Raw genomic sequence first — 25,277 nt, forward strand, 5'->3', positions numbered from 1 at the left:
GCATCAGGGCCACATGTTATAGATTTAGCTGCAGTACTACCACCAAGCCACCGGGGGAGTTCTCTTCCTCTGTTTTATTCTCACATGAGATGCTCTCGTGAGATTGAGAGAGCTTCGCGAGACGTGTGGAGGTAAAAACATGTCGACGTTCAAGAGAAAACGTGGAGGACAGGTTGCCGTTAAAACAGAAGCAAAGAAGTTCAAATTTGTCGCAGACGAAAGTGAACCACCTGGTGAAACCGGACAGGAACAGAAAAATGAAATCACAATCCCAGCACCGGTGTCAATGGTGAGTGTTTGAGCTTATTTTTTGCCCCCAAACAGCTGGTTAGCATTAGCTAGCGCCATATACACACTCTCATATGAATGGTGTTTTTGTTATATATCAAACAGCAATCATCTCTTTCATGACAAGGGCGATTTTAAATTGAAGTTGCAGTGTGACATACATTTAACTTAGTGGTAATTTAAACTAAGGCTTCCATTCTTCGATAAAAATGTGTCGTAGTTTCTTTTCATGTTCCGTTGAATAAAATCTCTCTAACAGGGCAAATGGACCAACAAGGAGAGGGTTCTCATTTTCTCCTCAAGGGGCATCAACTTCAGAACAAGACACTTGATGCAGGACTTGAGGACAATTTTGCCTCATTCGAAAGCAGGTTAGTGCCACACAGTTATATGTATTCATACAAGCGTGTGAACTGACCCTTAACTTATACCTGTTAGTCGATCCCGTTTTACTGTCCTAATCTGAAGAACATTTTCTGCTATTTAGATACAAAAATGGACAGAAAAGACAAACTGTTTGTTGTTAATGAGGTGAGTCTGTTTACTTTCATTTTGGACAGTTTTATGTTATAAATATTGGTGTAAATCACATCGAATCATTTTTAAGCATCAAAGTTGACTGCAGAACTGTGGGGAAGAGAAGACAGAAGAAACATGCTGTGGGGCTTTTAAAATGATGGCACATTATAGGCAATTTTTAAATACTGTATCAATAAGGTTTAATTGTTTATTTTTGAATTGGTAAATTTGACACGGAGTGATTTATCATCACATCCTGAGAGATAAGTAGAAATAAAGATGAAAATTATTTTACAGGTGTGTGAAATCAAAAACTGCAACAAGTGCCTCTTTTTTGAAGCCAAGAAGAAGCAGGACCTCTACATGTGGTGACTATTTTCTCTGAATCGTATTCTCTTCACACAATTTAGACTTAACAGCCAGTGAATGAATTCACCTTGTTGTTCTGCAGGATTGCCAACAGCCCTCATGGACCCTCTGCAAAATTTCTGGTTCAGAACAGTGAGTTTCTTCTGGTTTTATTGTCTTAAAGGGTGAAGCAGATTCAAGAAGTGATCTGTATTTTCATAATCTCCCCAGTTCACACACTGGCCGAACTCAAGATGACAGGAAACTGCCTCAAAGGATCCAGGCCACTGTTGTCGTTTGATCCGGTGAGCAGGCGCCACTGGAGAGTTGGATCTATAAACCTCATCACTGATTAAATCTAACATGATCCAAAGGCAAAATTATTGAATCTTTGTGGTCTTTGTACTCACGATGTTGAAGTCATTTGCAGTTACCACTTGACGGCTGATTGATCTGTGAAGCAGTTTTAAAGGTGGTTTTATTGTCCGTTTCCTCCTACAGACGTTTGACAGCGAGCCCCACTATGCTTTACTGAAGGAGCTTTTCATCCAGGTGTGTTTCCATCAAACAGGACACACAAATTCCCGCCCACTAATAGAAGTGATTTTACTGAATGAAATCTGAGACCGCTGACATGTTCTTGTTGCAGACATTTTCCACGCCACGCTACCACCCTAAGAGTCAGCCGTTCGTCGACCACGTCATCACATTCGCAATCGCAGACAACAGAATATGGTTTCGGAACTACCAGGTGATGTTTCTCTGCTCTGTGACTAGAATAACGCAGGAATGAGTCCTAAAAAGTAAACTAATTTTAATATTGTCGACCTATTGTTGTCATCCAGTTCACTTGTCTCACAGTCAATGGGTTTTCAGTTCAGTACCTGAAATAAAACCTGTGGGTCACACAAGCTTGATTTTTTTTTCTCTTCGCATTAATGGCATAAAATACGTCAGTGAAAATAGAATAAGTGACTGCTAACAAGTGGCTAAATGTAATGAGTTTGCAGTAGACAAGTAGCATCATCACACCCGTAACCAAGCTGGTTGTCATGTTTGAATCACATGTCGAGTGTAATTCGCTGTTTGAATAACCTCAGCCCTGTACCTCTTAACTACTGCGTTTACACTTCAAGAACTGTAGGTTGTTCGTTTCAGATTATTTTGCTGAACAAATTGTGCAGCATAAAACATTTGTCAATAGTTTAATTGGTTTTTGGTCAAGTGAACATCCAGCTGTGCTACAAAAATAGGTCACCCCTGTCGCACCAACTCTCATTTTACATTAAGAATGTTCACTATTCCCAAAAAACTGTGTTTTGTTTCTTCTAAAATTCACCTAATGTTTCTATGTAATTTCTACATCTGACTCAGATCATCGAGGAAGACGCCTCACTCGTGGAAATTGGACCTCGGTTTGTTCTCAACCTCATCAAGCTCTTCCAGGGGAGCTTTGGAGGACCAACGCTGTTTGAAAACCCCAACTTCCTGTCTCCTAACGTGGTAAAAATGAAACATTCTGCACATATCGGCCATGTAAACTTAATTTTTAGTTTAATAGGTCAGTAGTGTTGGCTTCCCACCCTCCAGCTCTAAATTGAATGCGGTTGCTTGAAAAACCTGCATTACACTCCTTCCTGATGTCTTCCTCACTGTTCTTCACACTCCACCAGCACCGGCGGGAGATACGCCTGGCAGCCGCCGCCAGAGTGCGCGAGAAGCAGATGGTGAAGGAGATGCAGAAGATGAAGAAGACAGAAGCCAAACAGGATGTAGTCAAAGATGTGACGGCCGACGTCTTCATCACCCCAGCAGAGAAAAAGCCTATTCACATTCAGACAGAACCACCCGAACCCAAAGTGGTGAAGAAGAACAAACACAAGGCTTTCAAAAGACAGAGGATGCAGTCACGCAGGTAACTGGATGATACACATCAGTGCTGTCAGGTCTGAGGTTCGATATTTTGAACTTTTTGGGGAAGTCATCTTAAGACACTGCCTGCAACTTACTGTCATTTAATAATCACAGATACGAGAAGGAAAATGTAAATGTGTATTAACCTGGTTCACAGACTGGCAACCATTTTTGTAACGAATATTTCAGCATTGTACACACAAAAAAAAGCTCAATGTGATTTAAGTTTGTTTTTTTTCTATGTATGGAAATAAAATGATCCAGTTTCATTTGATGCATTCTTACAACAAAGTGTGATGTGAAAGCAATATAATAAACAAATGATAGCTCATGCACTGAGCTACAGGAGAAGATGAGGACGCACTAATACAACACTGGAAGAGAACCAGCTGACAGGCAGCAAAATGGAGAAATTCCAGAGGGAAAACTCAACTATCTTCATATTGGTCCAGTGTAAGTGGGGACGATTGTCCGGCACTTTCTCTGCTCACACTGACTTGTCCATCCCAGGGTTCGAGTGAAAGGCAGAAAAATCTTTCCAGAAACGCTGCTCAACTGTGACAGTGCTGAACAGTGTGTTGGTTTTGCCAAATCTTGTTTCAATGTTCATCATCCAGTGCTTCAACACGAGCTCCACTGTAAAGTCGCCGGCAGCGTGAATACTATTCTGACTGAAATCATCATCACTGCTCCTCCACCTCCTCATCTGGACAACAGTAGTATTCTACAAAGCAGATCTGTCCGTCGTCAGTCCTGACCAGGTACTGCAGCGAGAGGAAGCCCCGGCTGTCCGTCCTCACGGAGACCTTACAGGACAGGGCCAGAGCCTTGGTGGACGGCTTCAGCAGGGACATCTTATACCTGAGAACAGGCAGAGTGTGGAAATACCAGACGTGAAACAAATATTCAACTCGTCTGCTATTCAGCAGTCTGGCTCAGTAACTGATCTTGATGAAACAAGTTCATGGAACACAGCAATATCATTTCACTTGAGCTGTTTGTGCGTCAAAGTATCCAAGGAGGAATTCAACATTTCTTAGTCGTACTATTTATTGGATTTTTAGTGTCCTTGGGTGTCTTGAGGGGAACTCATAAATGAAGTAAATCAATGTAGTGGGTGTAGGAGTTCATTGTCTGTTTCTCTCGATCCGTCCATTGGGACTTTGGTTACCTGTTGGTTTGTGTCTTGGTGCAGCGGAACAGCTCCATCATCTCAGAGTCTTTGGGATAATCGTAATGAGCATTCCCAGAGTTCCCAAATGTAGACAGCCTCAAGAAAAGAACAAGTTGGTCAAATAAATAAACCGGTATTACAGAACAAGCATGAAGAAAAAAGATCATTGACAAAAAGTTGAATGAATTTCAAATAACTTTGTGTTTTAGCATCACAAACTTAAGCCAAATTATACTAAAATTGTTTAAATCCAACAGAAACACTCTGAGTGTCGCACAGTTTTGATTACTGGGAACACCAAAAACAAATAGTAGCATTAAAAATATCAGTGGCATAAAACTACTCATGAAATATACTTCCTGTTGTGTGACACCAGTTAGGTGAAAGTTAACTGATGTAAGAACAGTATATTAGGAGAAAAAGCATTAACAACACACCTAAAGTAAGGCTGGTTGGGGGACATGGTGATCTGGAGCACCTCGCTGGTCATGTCCAGTTCAGAAAAGGCTTCCTTCAGACTCTCTGATAGCAGGATCACCTTCAAAAAGAGCCAGAAATAGTCAGTGATCCATTATCGAGAGTGAGAACAGCGAGAACATGTATTGCTGTTCCTCCTCCACCTTGTTCGTGACGTTGTTGCTGCAGAACTCAAAGTCAATTGGCTCCTCTGGTTCTTGTGTGTTGATCTTGCATACAGTCACCACGCCACCTTCCTCCAGGAACAGCTCCAGAGGGTAACCATATCCCTTATAGCACATCCGCAATGCTGTTGACACTCCTGCGGTTTGTGACAGAGCAGGGAGATGAAGATGACTTTCAGCCATCCAGCTACCACAGCAGCTTTCCAGTGAGAGGCAGGGCCAACAAATAGAGACAGACAACCATTCACACTCACAGTCACACCTACGGTCAATTTAGAGTATCAATCAGCCTTGACCCTCTTGATGTCTTTGGACTGTGGGAGGAAGCTGGAGTACCAGAGAGAACCCACACAGGAACAGGGAGAACATGGAGACTCCACACAGAAAGATCCCGTGCTTGACTCGAACGTACAGCCTTCTTGCTGTGAGGCCACAGTGCGGCCTACGATGACGTACACATATTCCAAAAGTTGTTGTTTGGCACCACAAGCTGATTTACCTGGTACTGTGCTTCCTCCAAAGATACTGAGACAATCCAGCAAAACAGTGAGGTTGACCTGTAACGCCACCAAATCTTCCTTAATAGTGAACTCTTGGAAGATATCAGCCTGAAATTACAATAAAAGATCCGTTATTGCGAGTATCTTAAATATATGAGGCACAGGACTTTATCTGCTCACCTGGATGAACGCATTGGCTTGTAGACTTTTAGAGTCTTCCACAGTAACTTTCAGACCGTTGGGTGTTGCGGTGAAGATGGCATGGTCTTTAAAGCTGATCGCTTTCAGTATGTTAGAAAGATTGCGAGCATTGTCTAAACTGGCCACTAGAACGTACAGCTCACCCTCGGCCTCAGACTGCGTTAACAGAGGCATCGTAGCGCTGAAATGAAAAGGAACAAGAAATACAGCAAATGTGTCAACGTAGAGTACAACAATGATGCTATTTTAACATTCATCAGACGAAGGAAGAGAGCTTCAATAAACTGTCCAAAACAGACACATAACTAATATTGTTATCTCATTAGGAACCTCGTTTTAGCCTGACTGCGTCATCAAATCAAAAGAACGTAAAAGGTTAGCTGCAATGACATAATAAACAAGGTGAATAAGCTTTCAGAATATTGCTATTAACAAAGTTGAGAATGTGACAGTCACTCACAAAGTTGATAATTTAGGGATCCATTCAGTGCTTTCTGAAGAGAGGCGCCCCGTTGTGGCACAACTTCCGCTTCTCGTCTTCTTCTACGGAAGCACTTCTTGCGTATGTCACCTACATTCCAGATATTTCGACGTAGAGCCGCAGCACTCTTGTGATTAACAGAGGTGAGAGTCGTTATTCAATGAAGCTACATAATCAGAAAATGGTTATTGTTTTTTTTTTTTTTTTGATGAAGTCCTCCGCAGCTGTTAAGTTGTACAAACAGCAACAGAAGAAGGCTAGTGTTAGCCAAACACTAATGTTAGCTAGCAGCGAGCTGGTGTGCTTGTGGTGATCATTTTTCTTTTCTCAATCACAAGACAAGTTAACGTCCAAACAGTCTGAAAGTCTGGAGAATATTTCTTTCGTCAGCTCGTCTTGTCGTGCCTTGGCAGACTGACGTTTGCGTTTTAAATGCGTTGCTAAGCTAAAGCCTGTTATTAGTCTGCTCAGGAGCTAATGTTAGTTCATTTGCGGGGGGCGGGCGTCTGGAAAAGTCGTGGTTCAAGTGTCACACCTCCTGTGGTCATAAGAAGAATTCACGTTACCACCTTCTTGACAATCTGTGTTTCTGTGCTGCAGGTTTGTCATTTTGGACAGCGTATCTCAACCGCAGTGATGGTGTGCATTCCCTGTATTGTCATTCCTGTCCTGTTATGGGTCTACAAGAGGTTCCTGGAGCCTTTCATCTATCCTTTAATTGCACCTATAATTAATACTTTCTGGACCAAAAAAGCAGTCCAGGAGACTGGCACCACTGAACAGAAAGTTAATGAAAAAAGTAATGGGACTTATAAAGAGGTAGGTTGAAGAATGACAATGTGTCACTTGACCTGAAAGTGACAAACCAGCATGCTTTTGTTTTTGCTTTTTTAAATTATTTTGATTCTTCATATCTTTCAGCCTGGACACAATGGTGATGCCACTGCCAATGGATCCACTACAGTCACTGATAAGAAGACAGACTGATGTGTATAAATGATTGGTTTGCTTCTACAAAAGTGTAAATATGTCTGGGTATAGAGAAACTATACATTAATTTATCATTTTTTCTTTATGTTTACCTTATTTTTTAATTCCATATATATTACAGTAACATTCAGAAATTAATGTTGCTATATTTTAATAGTTAATCATAACTTCATGCATTGAATTACTGCATCAAATGTTCAAACTCGATGGAACTGTTTTCTAAGTCACGCTTAATATCAATAAATTCTTCAAATAAAAAAAAGTGCACATTTATTACTCCCGTGTTAAACCTTCTATTCTATTCCTTAGTTGGCTCTCTTCTCATGTTGTCATTCAGAAATCTATGGTTGTGGTATTGACATTATTGAAATACTGAATGTCATACATGTGTAAATGGATTTGATCCATGACAGCAAGAGGGACCTGGATTTCACAGCTTCTTGGCAGATCTGACAGTTTCAAGCTACAATTGTTAGGACTGACATGGTTCATGTGTTTCACACTGGAAGAGAAAGCATTGAAAGTTTTTCGGAAGGGTGTTTGTAAACTAAACTGTCTCAGATTTTTCAAATGTCTTGGATGAGAATTATGGAGTCTTTGAAAGCACCTTTCACATAAATCAAGTTGTCAGTCCTTTTGATGCTTCTAAAAGCATTTCCAGCGGACTAGTTTATCAGCTTAGTTTAGACTGTGTTTACACTTGTATACATGAGTTGTTGCCATTCAAGTTATATGAATAATTCAGGAGACATCTTTACCAAAAATGAGTAGTCTCTGTAAAACATAAAGGACTTTGCACAGATGATCTGATAAGAAAAACACTGAAAATATATATTTATATTTGATTGTAATTTGAGCAGGTTGTCCAGAGGATGGGTTGATGAATGTGATGTTGCTGTGCACCGGGAAATATAGAGAAACTCAGCCAGAAAAGATGGTGCCATAGTCAAATAAATGACTATTTTTCATAGGAAATTGTGCTGCAAATTTAAAAAAAAAAAAGAAGATACTGATTTAGAGCTTAAACAAAATTTCAGTTCTTAATAAATAAGGTAAGTGAAATGTTTAAGTCAATAAACATTCTATAATTTTATCTGTCAATAACAGAAGGATACAAAGTGTAGAATGCGCCGATGTGACATGGTTAACGGCACAAAAAAAACCAAAACCCTAATTTTAAATACAGAAAATTTGACAGGCAATATGTTATCGCCCGCTCTCAACGTCTCGTACGTAGCTGATTATCCATATGTCGTCATTACGCAAGGGGTGGTGACGTGGAAAACATGGAGGAAAGGAGTATGTAGTGCAAACTCAACTGTCGAGAATTCCATGTAGTTTTAAGTATTTACCGTTTCAAGCTACATTTTGAAAACAAATTGGACAGGAACTTATATGAATAAATAAAAAACAGTCGCTCATTTCCCTTCTGAGGAGCAACGAGAGCTACGGAAACTGCTAGAAGCATTTATGACAGGTAAGCTATGCGGTCAGCTGATTGCAAACAAGCTGTGAACGCTGTTTTCTGGGCAGTGGAACATAATTAGATTTCAACTGGACACGTTAATGAATCATAATTTGGCCAGATTTGAGATAGTATATGTCTTAGATAGTTAGAACCACCGAGGTAACGTCATAACATTCCCTGCACTCAAAACCGGATGCGCTAACTTAAACGTCTTGTTGCTAAGTAAAGATGGCAGTGATACGAGTGCTATCAGATCATGAGCAGATGCACGAAATATCAAACTGGACCTGGAAACACTGTCTTGATCTCGCAAGATCACAAAAGTCTCTTTTATTTATGAGAAAAATAACATAAAATCAGAGCAGTTTGCTGCGGCGTCAGCTCTGGTATGTGTTTGAATGTGTTATTTTAATTGTAATAGTGACACCACCGTGATAAATCACTTTTTTTTGGTTACACTTCTGGCACGTTGGCAGTTGCCTGTGTGAGAAAGGTGTGTCCTCTCAAGAGAACAAACGTCCTGGTTTACTGTGTGTCATTCCTACACGTGACGTTTCATCATTTTAATTATTTATTGACGCATATTTCATACATGTAACAATCAAATCATGTGTTTAATTACTTGGATGGGGAGAAATACATATTTAATTTCTGGCATGGCTTATTCTTAAAGCAGGCAATAGCTGTTCTTCATTTTACTTCATCTATTGTATTATTACTGTCATAAGTCATGTATGCTTTGTAATTTGCCCTTCAAGAGCCAAATTGTACATGTAATCTCAGGCTAAACACAGGGGTTATTAACGACATTGTGTGTGTGGCCCTGTTCCATTTATGTTGGCCACGTCCCAGATATTGTGGGTGCCAGCTCGCTAAAATGACTGACACACAAAATAGAACAGGACCATAATTAATTCTTTATCTTTTTGTGATCAATATTTTTCATTTCTTCAGTCATTATTTACACAGTGGAGGGGAAGCATCTTTACATCCAAAAATTAACATTGGAAAAGCGGAATGATTAGAGCATCCTTGAATCCGTAACAACAACAAAGGCTCAGTGAAATATCACTTGTTCTGATGCCTGCTCCGCCTCCCCTCCCTGAATTCCCTTCACACGCTTCTGTGGCTGAAGGTGTGTTAATCAGTGGAATCACCTGTTGAAGTGTTTGGTTGGAAGGAAAACCTGCATACACACGGCCCTCCATGGCACATGATTGCCCACCCCTGTTCTAAACCTTAACACGATGAAATCAAGGTGTTGATCAATTAATTCTTTCTCAATTACACCTGTGCTTGTGTTTCCTTGTAGATGTAGTTCATTTTCGTAAACGCACTACAGCGTTTCAGATACGAGCAGAGGCGATTCTAGAAGCTGTGGGGGTCCCAAGGAAAAATCCCCAGGGGGCTTAACTTGCTTAACTTGGAAATAAATTGTTGCTAAATTAAGCAAAACATGATATGATTACCGCGCATGTCTGTAGTTTAAAAAAAAAAGAAAAAGTGAGGATTCTTTGAACTCTTGTGAACACAGATCCGCTGTTTTTAGCGGCATAGCATACATGCACTGTTAGTACAAGAGGACAAGCAAAAATTGTGTAATCCATCATTCAATCTCCATGGATGAAATTCTCGCCTGGCTTGTCCCACCAGCAAGTGCACTGAGACCAGCTCTCCGGGGCCCCCTAGCGGCTCGGGGCCCAAAGCAGTTGCCTGTCTAGCCTGTTGACAAGCTACGAGTTAAGCGAAATGAACACTTACTTTTTATCTGAATAGAGGTTGACAAAATTGTAGGAACTTTTTAGTAGGAATCTTAGTGTAGTTTAATGATGCCACAAAAACATTGTCCAAAATGATTACTCAAACAGATTCAATAACAACAGGACGCTGGAGTTTTAATTTATTTATAGGGATGTTTTAGCATTCTGCATTCATTTTATGTTGTTTTACCTAATATGTTGGCAAGTCAGTGTTTGTCTGCTCTGCCCTGAAGAGCCAGAGTCCTGCTCAAAAACCTTTGACTCATTTGATTTTAAGGGGGGGAAATAAAATCTACCTGGTAAAAATATTGATATGTCGTAAGACCAACATTTTTAAAGTTTAAAATATTCTGGCTATGTGCCTGATTAGACTCTTTTCCTGTCATTTTTTTCTAGCTGCTGCTTGGACAAGTGTTAAGCATGTTACCATGAGTATGAGCTTGGAGTGCTGATATAAATCTAACTGCAATGTGTTACAGAGTATCAAAGATTAACATGTTACTTGTGTCCCATGATTTGACATACGCCTGGTGAGAAAACAGTGAGGAGTGCTGAGTCTGGCTGAGCGAAGCCAGGACAGATGGGAGCCAACACCAGCCAGGTCAGTGACCTGTCTGACAACCCAAGCCTCAAAGCGCTGGTGGGCACCGAGTCCATATCAGAGAATGACCCTTTCTGGAACCAGCTCATCTCCTTCACCTTCATCAGCCCCACCAGCAGGTACACAACACACATACCAGTGTTTCAGGTTCCAGAACACCCAGTTCATTGCAGTTCAATCTCAGTTTTGGAATGTATCAAAGCTGTTTCAAAATTTAGAGGGCAACAAACTACCTGTCCTGCATGTGCTTTGTAGCACTTTCTTAATTTCGCCAAGCATCTGTTTCCTGGTAATATAAGAGAAAGTACCAGGATCAAGACATTGGACAGGATGTTTGCAGACCTCACCTGAGTAATGATTCATCAGGGTTATTGTCCTTTCAGTGTGGTGAGTAGACAAGTTAACATTTAGTTTCTCTGCAAAAAGTTTTGAGAAGAAAGGACAGCGCATTCCATTGTACAGCTTGACTCTGATCTTTCATATCCAAATAACACCTAGAAAGCTCATCTTGCCTAACTTTAGAAGGTGAAAAAAGTTAGCCATCTTGGCAAGATTCTCTTCTCTCAGAATAAGTGGGTTTTTGGTTAAAAGCCTGAAATGAAAAAGGTCTACAGTGAACCCTTGTGTAAGATGTTTTTATGGTCTCTCTCGCGCTCTCTCTCTCTCTCTCTCCATATATATATGTGTGTGTGTGCATGTATATCATGTATATATGTATGGATGGATGTATACCTGTGTGTGTGTGTGTGTGTACACATGTATATACACACATATGTGTATATATGTCTTAAAATACATTTAGAAGCTTTTATGTGATTGTTAAAAGTGGTTGCTCTTAGTGGCTAAGTGAGACAACGAGGTTTTCGTGAACTTCATCATATCGAAGTGAGAAGTGCAAAGCTTGTTCAGGTGAGGCGGAAGTCTATGATATTGCTGATTCACAGAAAAACGTTTCATTCTGGCGATTGCATTCACGCTTCAAAAATCATACACACAGTGCACATTTGTTCCAATTATCTTGATGAACAAAATGCACAAATCTCATTTCTTTTTTTCCCCCTGCAATAATTTCCTTTTGGTTTAGGGAACCCATGGCAATGCCTGCTTGCAGATTGCTTGCAAATGTATGTCATCCTTCCACATAGCAGAGACGTTTCTGTTTTATGAACTAATAAAGTTATTTTTTTCTTCTCTGATGGTCCCAGTAAAAACCTGAGGGTACAGAGTGACACATCAAAAATGAGTGTCAGTCGCCTGGAGCAAACTAAAGACAAGGCTGACATGACAGCACTTGACAACAGCTATGTACCAGAAAAAGATCCCATGATGAAATGTAAAAATGAAGCGATGCAATTGTTAGATGAAACTACGAATTCTTCCGTTTACCTACTGAATTAGTGAGAAGTTTTGGTTGGTTGCCTGTGTATAATCTGCCACTTAAGACATTTTTTTACATTTATTTTTTTATATTTACATCCCTACAGACAAAATCAGCTCCTCTGATATATTTTCTCTTGCATTGATTTTAAATATCTTCAATTTTTCTTTCACCCTGTTTTTTCCCCCTTAAAAAGCGGAGACTCTAAGCTGCTGGAAGAGGCTGTCATCCCCCTGGCCAAGACCCTCAGTATGTTGGCTTAGATATAAATAAGCTTCATATGCGTGTTCTCTATTGATTTATATCTTGGTCAAGTTGTCATGATCTATTTCTCTGGCATTTAAATGAAAATTCCTACATGTTTCTTCTTGTTAGAGCTGCAAAATTAAACCATTTTTGCAGCGTAGTTACTAATGCTGATAATTCCCTTGTGCTTTCGTTCTTTTCCAGTTGAAAACAATCCCAGAACGGGGAACTTTGGCGCTCTTGTAAGAATTTTCTTGGGAAGAACCAAAGAGTTGAAAATCTCAACAGAATGCCAAGAGTGAGTATGGGAACCTCAAAGGAGGGTTAGGGTCAGGGTAAGAACTCTTGACGGTTATGTCAGCATTAATAGACCCATTTCAGGCTTGGCTGCGTGGGATTGCAAGCCAGTCATTGATCACAGGTAGCTATGGAATCCCCATGTTTTTAAAACCACAGAAACCCTGAATTGATTAGTTTCCCATGAGAAGCCTGCTGAGTTATAACCATCAACACATGTGGTAGTATTCGGCATTCAGTGCCAAGCTCGACTTCCACAGAGACTGATGCTGTCCAAATCACTAAGAGCCCGATTTGGGAACTCTTCTGTCTGTATTAGATGCCAGAGTTATTACTCTCCACCTACATTCTATCGCATGATTTTATCTCACAAATTATGGAAAAATACCACAACTGTTGTACCTTTTGTTTCCCCTCCATTGGCACATACGCTATATCATTCAGTCTTCACCAACTCTGGTGCGATTCAGCGATGCGTGACAATATCAGCATGTCATTGCTACAGACAGATCCAGGACCAATGAGCAAAACTTGGTTGAAGTCTCTTCATCTGTTTAGAAACGAGGTGGTGAATAAAGGATTCACTGGCTTTCCCCGGTGTTCTGGAAATGAAGAAAAAAAACCTCAATGCCTCTCATATCCTCAATGTTAACATGAGGTCCTCAGGGTGTCGAGAACGTGAACAGCATCTGCATATCAGATATCAGCAAGAACCCCCATCCATCAACCCGATCTGTAAACAGGTGGCGATGCACTCATAATATAACACCATATTTTAATAGTTCAGTTGAAATTGAAATAGATGCAATGTGGTATACAACTTCCATGTTGTCAACATGTTGAAGCATGATCACAATAGCTCCACCTTGTGGTTATCAGTAAAACAGCATTCACAAGTAAAGACGATCCCAAACCTCAAGAGTTTATTGACGTCAACATTTTTAATCCTACCTGGATATTTGTCTTGTCAGAAAACAGTGATGGAAGTAGCTTTGGTGTAAGACTGTTAACTTTTGTCACAGATGTTGGTTGTTGTTGTTTTTTGTTTTGTTTTGTTCTTGTTTCTTTTTTGAGAGAGAGAGTTTTGCCTCTACATGATATACGTATAATTCATTTCACATGGCTCAAATTGCCATCATATCTCATATTCAAGCAGGATCCAGCTACTGGTGATTTTGGGAACCTTAAGGTGTGAATCAGTAACACATGATGCTGCTTGGCTTGTGAGCAGTCGTGTTAATATATCTACAGCGTCTCATCGGTTATGAAACTCTGTTTTTTCCAAGTAACTTGTGAAACATTACTGTGAAAATGCAATATTGTGCATGCATGCAAACCATGTGCAAATTGTGAAACTGATGAAACATCTTCTTGTTATCGTTAAGTTGTTATGAAACATTGCGGGTAGCCCCGGATGGTGCCAGTTATTTCTTGTCTGTCTTCATTTCTGCTCTGGGGATATGACAGACTATAACTGAAAAGTTGTTTGTGAAGTGGAGAGTACTGTCATTAATTCAGGAGCACCACAAGTGATAACATGTGCCTGGTTGCAGAAACCCAGTAAGGCTAACTTTGCCTAATTTTTAGGGTGCCCTGGGGAAAAAAAATGAATGCATAAAATTCAATATGGATTTCCAGTCGTATTTTACCAACTACCCAACTACTGCTGCATAGCAAGGAAGTCAGAAACTCTTCCCTCAGAAAATTTCAACACCAGTCTCTTAAAACTTAAATAATTGGCAAAAAATATGAGAAATGAAAATATGAATACAATTTATGGTGATTGAAAAGGAAGAGAAGATGCCATGACACATTTTTTTTCAGAACCCACTGAACGCAATGAGCAACGTGAAGAGAATAGATTTCACCCTCAGTCTTATATATGTTCTGGCTCGATTAAATCTGCCTGAAATTATCTTCTTTTTTTAATCCTAGCCATATTGTTCAAAGGGAAGAATATTCCCATCCTCTGTCCTGTTCTGTCCTTCTTCTTCTTAGTGTATTCTCTTTGTTGTCAGTGTTGGAGAGGCTAAATAATACAGACAGTCTTGCTGGTGGGTGATGTTGTGATTGAAGCCTTACCATAGTGACTGAAGTGTGCATGTGCTGTACTATGACAGTAACTCCTATGAAAGCTTTAATTTTGAACACCTAAGCAAGGCAACAATCTTAGACATGCAACACTCTTAAATGATAGCTTAAGCAAACAGGTACTGATGCTTTATTACCTGCACGTTCACAGAGGATAAGAGCCCTAAGGTGACTATAAAACGCCACCCTTGGAGCAGTAAGGGGGTTTTACTTGTAGGACATGAACCAGCTCAAGTTCCCAAGCCCAAGCCCATTGTTCTTTTGTAGCATCTGTTTCAGACCACAGGGTTGTGTTTGGCCTTGCTTAAGACTTTTTTTTGTTTTGTTGCTTTGTCTCTCTTCTGCAGTCAGTTGTTTATCTGGCAGGCCCACAATGCACTCTTCATGATTCGCTGCTTGCTCAAGGTGTTCATCAGGGAGATAAGTGAGGAGGAGCTGCACCTACAGTTCACCTACCAGGAGAGGGCACCAGGCTTCTGTGGAGGTGAGCTCCATCACAGCCTGCTTCTGGAGCAGTAAATGCACATCATTTACTGCCAATTTTGTTCCTTGGCCTAATTATAAACACACAAGTGTACTCACAAAAGAAATAAAGAAATAACATCAAAGGGAAGGTGAAAAGATGCATTCTTACATATGCCGCTTCATATTTATGGGTCTGATGTGAATTATGATATTCAGCTCCCTTTTGACCCTCAAAAGAGGGATTATGGGTACCTAGAGAGGGGCAGGGATTTGCTCAGCTGCCATATATCTTTTTTAATAACATTCCATAATAACTTCTTCAACCCCTTGTGTAGAAACATGCGAGGGGGACCTCCTGGAGGAGCTGTTGTCCAACCTTGTTCACCTGATTGTCGAAGTGCCCCTGCTGTAAGTATCTCCCCTGTGTGTGTATTAGTGTGTCCTGTGTGTGTTTGTGTAAGGTTGAATTATGCTATATCTGGCATACAATAAAAAGGTCAGACAGGCGAGATGGATTAGGATACAACACCATATTAAAAAGGTGTTTGATAGGATGAGAATGTTCACGATGCCCCGGCGTTCCTCGCATGGTGAGTTAATAATGTCAGAGTGATAATCTTCGATCACCTCTCTGATAATATATTATCAGCATGATAATTAGCTGAAAAAAGAGGGTGGGAGACCTGCTTTGGATTTGTATGCATGGATAAAAAAAACAACAATTCAGGAATGGATGCACTGTTGTGCAAATATAACTTCCTGCATCCACTAGGTGGTGCTGTGAGTTAAATTAAGCTTGTAGATGTATCTAAACATTTGACTTTCATCAAAAATGTGAAGTTTAGAAAAGATCTGACCACATGGAGTCCAGTTACAACAGTTTCATTTTCTTTGGCAACGCATCGCCATGGGCTGCCTCACCACGGCATCGCAGTTCAATGGAAACACAGTCTTCACAGCAGCGCGTCACCACGATTTTTGTTTCTGTTTCGGATGTTTCTGACTAATTTTCAGATGGGTCTTGTGGATCCACTGAAGTACATTGAAGTGTTTAAAAAAAAAAAAATCCCATGTCATTTCCTGTTGCCGCCAGGGTGTGCTAGAATTAATCTGCCCCAAAATGTAGTGGGTTCTTCCTTGACCCATGTTACACCCCGCCACCAAATTTGGTAGAAATGATCCTCCAGGTTTTTGTGTAATTCTGCTGAAACAAGTCACCCTGCTGTAGTGTTTCAGTCACAATTATTTGACTCCCATGCTTTTATTCATTGTGAATGTGTTTTTGAATATTAGCTACCGAGTTTGTGAAAAAAATTGTTGTTCTCGGTGTACTTTGTTTATGTATTCATTGATTTGCTAACCAAGAAAGAGGAGTCCACAAAGGATTTGGCTTAGCCTTGGATGTCAGTTATTTCCAGAATTCTCAGCCAGCCTGAGTCACTGACTGAAAGAGATAAAACTGAAAGTATTTTTTGTAAAAGAAGAAGAGAAATTGTTTCATACTTGAGAAGGTGTGGTGCCAATCAGCAGGGTGGAGGAACAGAACAAATGCCTTTAGACATTACTCCCAATATGATGCACACGCAAGCACAGTGTTTACTTGTCAATGGTAGAATTATCTCCTGCCTCCACTCTGTCTGCCAAGAGGAGAAATATACAGATATTGGTTGCCTTTACATATATGTAGAGGAAATGTCCCTTTTATGCCTGAGCATCACACCAGCCCCATAATAATTTCACTTAAGTGTCTGATGAATGCGGTTTCTCTGACGCAAGTAGCATCTTCCATTTTTCTTCTTTTTCACTTTAACATCATTGTCATTCATTGATGTCCTTCTCTCTCTCTCTCTCTCTCTCTCTCTCTCTCTCTCTCTCTCTCTCTCTCTCTCTCTCTCCTCTCTGTGTCCTTCTCTGTCTCTGGACATCAAACTCTGGCTCTTGTTTAAATGCATTCCAACATAATTCATTGTTCCAAGCTTCAAGACTCTCCCTGTTTTTCTTCCCTCCACCACTTTGTGGCTCTTGGCCCATTTCCTCTGTACGTGCGCTCGGTGCGGATGGGAATCTTACCATTCTTTTCGTATAGCTCCCCTAAATCCCTAACAGACTCCTGTACTTTGAGCGTAACCTTGGAAGAAACTTTTTGCAGCTTTTTTCCTTTCTTTACTCATAAAATACATGCCAGTAGATCTGTAATTTTTCCATTTTCTAAATGTTTTTTTTTTTTTTTAACTTTCATTTAATTTCCACACTCACTGTTCTCCAATTGAATTATTTAGATTTGGTACAGTTGGATTAAGTCCAACAGATTCAGAATCTGTTTTTGACTGGTTGTATGGTATTAAGAACAAAACCTACTTTGTGAAATAAGTATTGACTGTGATATCTGTTTTTTGATCTGCTGGTAATATTTTTATAAGGTTATTTAAACCCATTTAGCTGGTTGATAAGGCAAGTTGTTTCCCGCTTAAAGTGAAATGTTTGCCACCGGTCCACAGACAGATTTCGAGGCAAAACAATTATCAGATTTGTTGATAATGTTGTTTCTTAAATACTTACTGGTCAGTTGAGTCGTTTAGTCCAAAAATGGCAAATTTGAAGTTTTGGATTGAACTGCGGCTTCAGTAAATTCAGAGTTTTTCACTGTTTTGTAAAATTTCAACTTAGACGCTAATCACGACAATATCTGAAGCTCGATGTTCATTGCCGTCAGTCACATGTGTTAATCTGTTCGTGTGAGACAGTTGGAGTGTGTGAAAATGAAGCAAGGAAAACACCATTGACCTATGTCTTATGTGCCAGGAAGCAGCTAACAGTTAAGTTTACCAAACACGCTTCAGTAGAAGGATGATAATCTTCTTTAGTGGGGTCACTTTCAGTGTGGGAGTCACATTGTCCTTTGTTTCCCGTTTATAATGTGATATCAGTGTGAACAACACTGGTGTAAATACCCTGCTTCCTAAAACGACTGTACTTATTTGGTGTTCTTTTTATATGCCTGTATATAGATCAGACAAGAGCAGCACTTTTTATACTCATCTGAGGCCGGCTTTAAAAATGACCATGATTAGACATTATGTGCATAACAGCTTCAGTTAGAACTTGCGGATGTTTTGCAGTGTTAACTAATCTTGGAAGGACACCCTTCAGATTTTATGCCCCATTTGTCTGGAATAAGTTTACAGAGAAGACTAAAACTGGACACACTGATAAAGTGAAAATGTTACTGCAAGGTTTGATTGATTTAGGGTGTGACTTTCTTATATAATATGCTTTTATTTTTATACTCAAGCAAGGATATTTTAGACACATAATTTATCATTGGCCATGCTGTTGTCTTTATGAATTTATATTTATTACCATCTCCTTTTATCTGTGATGAGTGCCCCCCCCCCCCCAAGTTTTCACGGTCAAATTTGACCAGCCTGTTGAAACTGCAGTAAAGTGAATCCGACCACATCTAGACATGTTTTTATTAAAAGTAGCTGTAAAGTTGTATCGTTTCCACATTAATGCTCTATGCATGTGTCTGTCTGCCCCTGTAGTGACATCACCTATAGTATCCTGTTTGAAGCAGTGACCACGCTGCTGGTGTTCTTCTCCTACCAACTGTTCTACAAAGACATCCTTAGGGATCGGTTAATCTATCAGCACATTATGAAGGGACGATGGTGAGTACACACACACACACACACACACACACACTCTCTCTCTCTCTCTCTCTCTCTCGCGTGCACTATAATGTACCAATAGTCAAACCTAACCTCAACACAAAACCTTGACTGTGGTTCTTCAATGTTTTCACTTCTTTGTAAAGACGAAAAGTTCAAGAATAAGAGAGGGACTTATTGGTGGAATCATTTTAGAAAGTTTTAGTTAATGTTATTTCGCTTTTCCCCTCTAACTGGGTCATCCACAATCTGCTGACGACTGAACGCAGTCATAGGCGTTTTTGGATCGTCTCCAAAGTGAGGCTGTCTGATCCAGCCTACTGTTCCTCCGTCCTCTGATACAGATAGCCTCTCTCTGTGCTGCCAGACAGTTTCATCACGTTCATCACAATGTCTTCATGTGTCATTCAGTTGATATGAAAAGCAAAAAAAAAAAAGAAAAAAAGACACCAGTCTAGTCAACTGAGACCCTTGTCTCCACAGTGACCTTTGTAGTCAGACTCTGAGGGAGAGTGAATCAGCGACTCTGTTTTTATGCCTCTGCGCTGGCGACAGTCATGACCGGAGGCATATGTTTTCAGATTGTCTGATTGTCCTGTTCTTGTGAACATGATATCTCAGCACCAACTTCAGGGAATGTCGTCACATTTGGCACAAACGTTCTCTCAAATGATGAACTGATTAGATTTTGGCAGTCAAAGGTCAATACACAACACAAAACACATTTTTGGCCATAAGTCTAGAATTCTCGCGAATGACGACAAAAGTCTACATAGTTGTCTTATAGGATGAAATTATGAGAGGACGACATTTTGCATCCCAAAGGTCAACTTCAATAGGACACCATCATGCTCCACGAAAACACTCGAGTGGCCATTACTCAGTGCCATCTCAGTTCTGCCTTGAGGGAGTAATGATGTGTTGCATTTTGCCAAAAAAGACTCCTATTGATTAGTTCAAAATCTGCACTACATACAGTTCGATCTGAGTCTAGACAAACCTGGAGGAAAAGTGCAACTGGCCTGGTCAGTGGAAGCGTGAATTGTAAATCTACAGCTTCACCTTCCACTGCTGAGCTTAAAATGCGGCAATACATTAAGTCCTACTGTCTATAAAATCAAATGAGTTGCATCTGCCTGACCATGTTTCAAGAATACTGTTTTTGTCTCTCTAATCCCAGCCCCAGTCGTGACTGCAGAAAAGTTTGACTCAATCCTTTGAAGCTTTCGCATGTATATCGACGAGTACTGATTCCTGTCTTCCATCATGGCTGTCGCTAACCTTCAGTGGATGTCCTATGGGGTTATTGATTCGCACACAATCATAAATACCTCTTCTGTGCTCAGCTAGATTTGCTTCATGTTTTAGTTGATCAACAAGCTAGGGTGCTTCATTTGAGAAAGGCATGATGTCATCAACACTCTTTTGTGACTCTAAATGCTGCATCCAATCTTTGTCGCACTTGATTTTGGTTGGTCTTTTGAAATGCTTCGAACGCAATTTTCAAGTTCATACTTGAAAATTCTCATTGAGCAAATGAACAGTAGATATATGTTGAAACACAGTTTTGCAGTGTAGTTTATGGCAGACCGGCGGTAATTTTCTTGAAGGGCTTTTACAGAACACAAAAAACAAGATCAAATTGGTTTAATCACTGCAGAGCTGAAGAAATACTTCCCAGTAGCTTATATGAGCAAAATAGATTAGAAAGCAGTCTATAATGTTTGTTTAATGTCTCAAGAAAGCAGAGCTGTGGTGTTGGACACACAAACAAGCAATTACATGCATATCAGTGGAGTTTATGTTGAGGAAAGACTAAGAATATTGAACTGATACAGATGGATTGAGAATGTAGTTGAGGTAGTCCTTGGTCAAGTCAAGACAAGTCAATTTTATTTATATAGCGCCAAATCACAACAAAAGTTATCTCATGACACTTTACAGGTAGAGCAGGTCCAGTACCACACTCCTTCAATGAATTTACACCCATTAATTCTCCATCAGCAAGCACATTCTGCAACAGCGGCGACGAAAACCTTCCTTTTAACAGGCAGGAACGTGGAGCAGACCCAGGCTCAATGGGGACGGCCTTCTGTTTTGACCGGTTGGGGGGGGGGAAAGAGAGCAGGAGAGCAGGGCAGAGACAAAGACAGATAATGGAGAAGGACAGATATGCAGAAGGAAAGAGTGGGACAGAGATAAAGAGAGGGAGAAAGGAAGAGACTGATGGACAGACGGGGACGTGAGCAGGTGGAGCTACGGGTGGCAGCTTGAGCCTCTTCAGGTCTGCTGCCTCCTCCAGCAGCACCCGGGATCTGGGATGAGGGGAGCCCGAAGGCTCTGGAGAAGAAGACGAGTTGCACTTGGTCTGTCTGATTGAACACATTTCTGAGATTTTCAACTCTCTGCATTCATCTCCTCCTTTTCCCCTCCAGTTTGTCTTTGACTAGTCGACTGGTGAAGACCCTGCTCTATAACTTCATCAGACAGGAAAAATGTCCACCGCCAGCAACCCACATCTTTGAGCCGAAAGCTGAGGGCGGCCTACTTTACGGCCTGGCATCTGGGGTGGCAAGTACGATTACACACAAACACACACACACACACACACACACACACACACACACACACACACACACACACACACACACACACACACACACACACACATGCTCAAAGAAAACAAAAGGTTCTGATGTAACATTTCTCACCAATCTATTATTTATGTTTCGAATGTGTGCTTATTTCTGTGCCTCAGCACCAGATTTTCGTGGTGTTCATCCATCCTTATGTCCCATTCTCTAGAACGTAACATTTCTGGCCTGTTGTCAGGTTCCAAGTTTGTGTCTGAAAAACCAAAGGTTGAGAACAGGGTCCTTTAAGAATTATACTCACAACAATGCCCTCGACGCTCTTATAGCATCAGTTATAGCAGAACAGCAGAGTATTGCTCCTTTGAAACAGACTAAAGGTTTTCCTTGATGGGAAGGATGTTTTCGCTCTTTTACCGAGTGGCTTTGGCTTCCGTTTCAGTTTGTTGCTCTGATTGGTTGCAATTAGGCTCGTGACAGACAGATGGCTCATCCAATCACTTGCAAGGAATCTTTGAAAGGGCCTGGCCTTTTCCAAACAGTTTCCATGGCTGACTTCAGATGGTTCTGTGAAGCTGAAAATTAAGTTAGATATTGACTTGGTAATTGTAGAGATTTTTCAGATAAAAAAAAAGAAAATTTGATGACATCATCATGCCTTACTCAGTCGTGAAATAACTTTTTTCACCAATTCTGATATTCTGATAAAGGATTGAATAATTGAAGCCAATCATAGTCGTTTGCTCAATCCATTGCAAAAATCATCATGAGTTTAGCGCACACTCACCAATCTGATTGTCGTAAGAGAGTAAAAATGAATTAAAAAAAATAGCAGGAATAAGATAACATAAATGAGCCTTATGATGTAGAAAATTGGGAATTATTTTCTGTCTGCCAGAAATATGAATCATATGAGAAATAAAGCCATGCTGAAATCCATAGCAGTGTAAATGAAAGTGATGTGTCAAAAGGGAACATAATACGTGTGTATTAGGCTAGTTGTGCTGCTCTGTGTTTGTGTGTTGAATGCACGTCTGTTTGAGCGTGAGAATAGAATTGCAGCCATGGGTTTCCCCCCACAGATAAATGGTCTTTGTCGGTTGTTGGTGGCAGATTACTTTCAGTGAGCCATCAGCATTCACCCAGCCTGTCTGTCTGTGGCCAGTGATCGTCCTGATGAGTTATGGTGCCCTGTCCTCTTCTGTAATCCCCTAGAGCCTGTCTGTCTGCAGCCGCCTCCCTTATACACACACACAGATCAACAAAGACACGAGCCCTCTTATACTCGCAGCTCCGAAACAACACTTGTTTTCTTTCTCTGTCTCTCTGCTTCGTGTGCACACAGCCATCAGAGTACACAAAGCGAGAACATTTTATTTTGAAGTGGAAAAAGGGTGTATGCCTGGGTTTTTGTTCTGTAACCAGATGGATATCAACTGCATTTCTTGAACATTGCTGCCAAGCAAATGTTCAGCTAGTTACAGGGGACATAAAGGTCTGTTTACTACTCATATTTAGCATTACTCAGACTGCGAAAATGTTAAAAATGTTCTGTCCTCAGTGGCTCCAGAGGAGCCTCTGTTGAAGAGAATGACCCAGATGTTGTCATTGGAATTTGGCAGAAACACCTGTGTTGCAAATTAGCCATATAACTGTCAAGAAAAGTATAATATACAGATGTTGTTGGATGAATTATGGGAAATGTAGGATAAATCATTGTTGGAACATAATGCTAGAGACTAAAACTCATGACATCTCAAGCACGCTCAGCTTCAATTTTGACAATTAAAAAAAAAAAAGAAGAAAAGAAACCTGCCCCTTTTGAGTCTCATGACTATATGGAAACTCATTGGCGCACCCCATTAAAAGACCGTATCAGTAGTTTTATGGGTTTAAGCCCATTGAATTTATGTCTGGCGTGAAAATAAATTAATAGATCCCTGAAACATGCTTGACACGTGTAATCCTCGATATATTAAGTCTGCATTAACTTTTGTCAGAGTTCAGTCATTGTGAGGTACTGCAGTGCTGACTTTGAAATGATTTCTTTCCATGTTCTCATTTAGCATACTGTTACGCTGTTCAGGGATGAATAAAAACCAAAAACTGCAGACAAAGGCATTTAGAACTCTATGTTTAATTTGCAAGTCTGTAAAGCCAGATTCCTTGGATCTGAGCGCGGGTCACTGGCAAACACACGATTTCTGTCCCCGTTATAATGCGTGTGTTTGTGGGTACAAGGTATTCCTTGGGTTGTGGGGACATAAATTGTTTACACACAGTCACATTGTCAGGACTCACCTCCCTTTTGGGTACAAAAAACAAGTCCCTAAGTGAAACGTCACCTAAACATGATCATTTGATTATCGGTGACTCATTGCTGGATGTCTTGATGTCCTTTTTGCATATATACATTTATAGACATCTAAGATTAGCAACAGCATAATTGTACGAACTCTCCAAGTCAACAATGTGTATGAAGTATTGAGTGAATCACCACACTGGACAATGTGTCTTTAGAATGTTTGATTTATTCTGGACTTCTGGAATTCTGTTCACGCAGGAGAATGAACTTCTACATAAATTCAATACATCAAACAGAGTAATTGATGATTTATCACGTGAAGCCTGAAGTAAGGTTCACGTACTCAAGTTATATTTGGCATCAGTCCCCAAAAACTTAATGCAAGTCACTGTTACATCCCCCCTGTGTGTGTGTGTGTACGTGTTAGTGTGTGGACGGATGTGTCGTCCTCTGGCTTTTACACGCTATACTGTCTGAGTCTGAGTGAGTGTCTGCAGTGGGGATTATCATCGAGACTGGCCACTCAGAGCTTTTTGGCCTCTCCTCATCTGATATCCTATAGGTGTTCAGCTGTCTTACCTTTATACTTTAGATGGAAAAAATAAACCTCTCTCTCGCTGTCTCTTCGGGAAAGGATATCAGAAGCTTCATTAAACATTCTAGTGCTCGCTAAGTAAAAATGATTGTTAAAAAATTCCTCTAATCCTGTGGAATGTTCTCATGTGGGTTTTTTTTCATAGGGATTTAGATATTGTTTGAGTTATAGCACTTAAAGCATGCAGAATATTTTGATTTGTGAGATTATCAGAACAGCGTGTTTATTTCTTGTCTGTACGGCATGTTTCTCCATGTGCATTTTTGGATAATCATCAAAAGTTTTGTGTGTGTGTGTATGTGTTGTGTGTGTGTGTTGTGCGTTGGGCTCATATATTTCATTCACTGTTACGCAATTAAATAAGTAAGTAGCACATTTTGTCTGTCTCTGTTCACCAGACGCCCATATCTGTGTCAGTGTTGAAGAGCATGTTCTCAGCTGTGACAATATAAAAAAGCATTTCCCGCTACAGCTCCCTTATTTAATATCTCTACAGACCACTGAGGTGTTTGCATGCTCGGATGAATGTTGCAGCTGGAAAAAAGTGTCTTCATGCAAAGTGCTTTGTAAACTCAACTTTATTTTGTGAGGAACTTTTGAGTTAAAACACAGAAACAATGTGCTTTATGTAAAGCAGAGCAAAGCAGTCAAATATATGGAGGAAAAAGAGTCAGTGTCAATTAGAAAGCGGTTAGAAATGACAAAAAATAGAGTGACTAAGATAATAAATGAATGAAAACTACAAAGTAGTCA

At 40.3% G+C, this 25,277-nt stretch overlaps 4 protein-coding genes across 5 annotated transcripts in view; 3 read left to right on the forward strand and 1 right to left on the reverse strand.

Annotated features, from left to right (window-relative positions):
- Positions 1-93: 93 nt before the first annotated feature.
- brix1 (biogenesis of ribosomes BRX1) lies at positions 94-3,338 on the forward strand. The gene is made up of 10 exons (XM_086188437.1): positions 94-289; positions 548-659; positions 776-819; positions 1,105-1,175; positions 1,259-1,308; positions 1,387-1,460; positions 1,657-1,707; positions 1,805-1,906; positions 2,530-2,658; positions 2,829-3,338. Exons 1-10 carry the CDS (start codon positions 140-142, stop codon positions 3,072-3,074), a joined length of 1,029 nt encoding a protein of 342 aa, XP_086044563.1. The 5' UTR covers positions 94-139; the 3' UTR covers positions 3,075-3,338.
- rad1 (RAD1 homolog (S. pombe)) lies at positions 2,707-6,532 on the reverse strand. Its single transcript, XM_086188438.1, has 7 exons — positions 6,046-6,532; positions 5,565-5,766; positions 5,384-5,492; positions 4,864-5,021; positions 4,681-4,781; positions 4,241-4,339; positions 2,707-3,930 (listed from the first exon to the last, which is right to left on the reverse strand). Exons 2-7 carry the CDS (start codon positions 5,757-5,759, stop codon positions 3,753-3,755), a joined length of 840 nt encoding a protein of 279 aa, XP_086044564.1. The 5' UTR covers positions 5,760-5,766; positions 6,046-6,532; the 3' UTR covers positions 2,707-3,752.
- Positions 6,063-7,354, forward strand: c21h18orf32 (chromosome 21 C18orf32 homolog). The gene is made up of 3 exons (XM_086188439.1): positions 6,063-6,209; positions 6,667-6,885; positions 6,988-7,354. Exons 2-3 carry the CDS (start codon positions 6,703-6,705, stop codon positions 7,051-7,053), a joined length of 249 nt encoding a protein of 82 aa, XP_086044565.1. The 5' UTR covers positions 6,063-6,209; positions 6,667-6,702; the 3' UTR covers positions 7,054-7,354.
- A 955-nt stretch (positions 7,355-8,309) lies between these two features.
- Positions 8,310-25,277, forward strand: part of dym (dymeclin) — a 58,532-nt gene continuing 41,564 nt past the window's right edge. The window contains exons 1-8 of one of the 2 annotated variants that reach the window (XM_086187711.1): positions 8,310-8,533; positions 10,820-11,004; positions 12,460-12,512; positions 12,714-12,807; positions 15,245-15,381; positions 15,698-15,770; positions 18,908-19,033; positions 21,469-21,608. In XM_086187711.1, the coding sequence (XP_086043837.1) occupies positions 10,865-11,004; positions 12,460-12,512; positions 12,714-12,807; positions 15,245-15,381; positions 15,698-15,770; positions 18,908-19,033; positions 21,469-21,608 (763 nt within the window). In that variant the 5' untranslated portion in view covers positions 8,310-8,533; positions 10,820-10,864. The remainder of the gene's footprint in view (positions 8,534-10,819; positions 11,005-12,459; positions 12,513-12,713; positions 12,808-15,244; positions 15,382-15,697; positions 15,771-18,907; positions 19,034-21,468; positions 21,609-25,277) is intronic. The other variant, XM_086187710.1, reaches the window with a different exon arrangement.

The sequence above is a fragment of the Aulostomus chinensis genome, chromosome 19, assembly GCF_037954235.1.
Source record: "Aulostomus chinensis isolate RoL2024-O1b breed Wild chromosome 19, RoL_Achi_v1.0, whole genome shotgun sequence".
NCBI classification, from domain to species: Eukaryota; Metazoa; Chordata; class Actinopteri; order Syngnathiformes; family Aulostomidae; genus Aulostomus; species Aulostomus chinensis.

What these genes read in the sequence shown, in the direction of transcription:
- brix1 (XM_086188437.1), top strand. Translation starts at nt 140, where the DNA reads ATGTCGACGTTCAAGAGAAAACGTGGAGGACAGGTTGCCGTTAAAACA. An exon ending in AAGCAGGACCTCTACATGTG is followed by an intron (nt 1,176 to 1,258) that starts GTGACTATTTTC and finishes GTTGTTCTGCAG; the next exon opens with GATTGCCAACAGCCCTCATG. An exon ending in ACTTCCTGTCTCCTAACGTG is followed by an intron (nt 2,659 to 2,828) that starts GTAAAAATGAAA and finishes ACACTCCACCAG; the next exon opens with CACCGGCGGGAGATACGCCT.
- rad1 (XM_086188438.1), bottom strand. Translation starts at nt 5,759, where the DNA reads ATGCCTCTGTTAACGCAGTCTGAGGCCGAGGGTGAGCTGTACGTTCTA. An exon ending in AAGCCAATGCGTTCATCCAG is followed by an intron (nt 5,493 to 5,564) that starts GTGAGCAGATAA and finishes TTGTAATTTCAG; the next exon opens with GCTGATATCTTCCAAGAGTT. An exon ending in ACCAAGACACAAACCAACAG is followed by an intron (nt 3,931 to 4,240) that starts GTAACCAAAGTC and finishes GCCTGTTCTCAG; the next exon opens with GTATAAGATGTCCCTGCTGA.
- c21h18orf32 (XM_086188439.1), top strand. Translation starts at nt 6,703, where the DNA reads ATGGTGTGCATTCCCTGTATTGTCATTCCTGTCCTGTTATGGGTCTAC. An exon ending in GTAATGGGACTTATAAAGAG is followed by an intron (nt 6,886 to 6,987) that starts GTAGGTTGAAGA and finishes CATATCTTTCAG; the next exon opens with CCTGGACACAATGGTGATGC.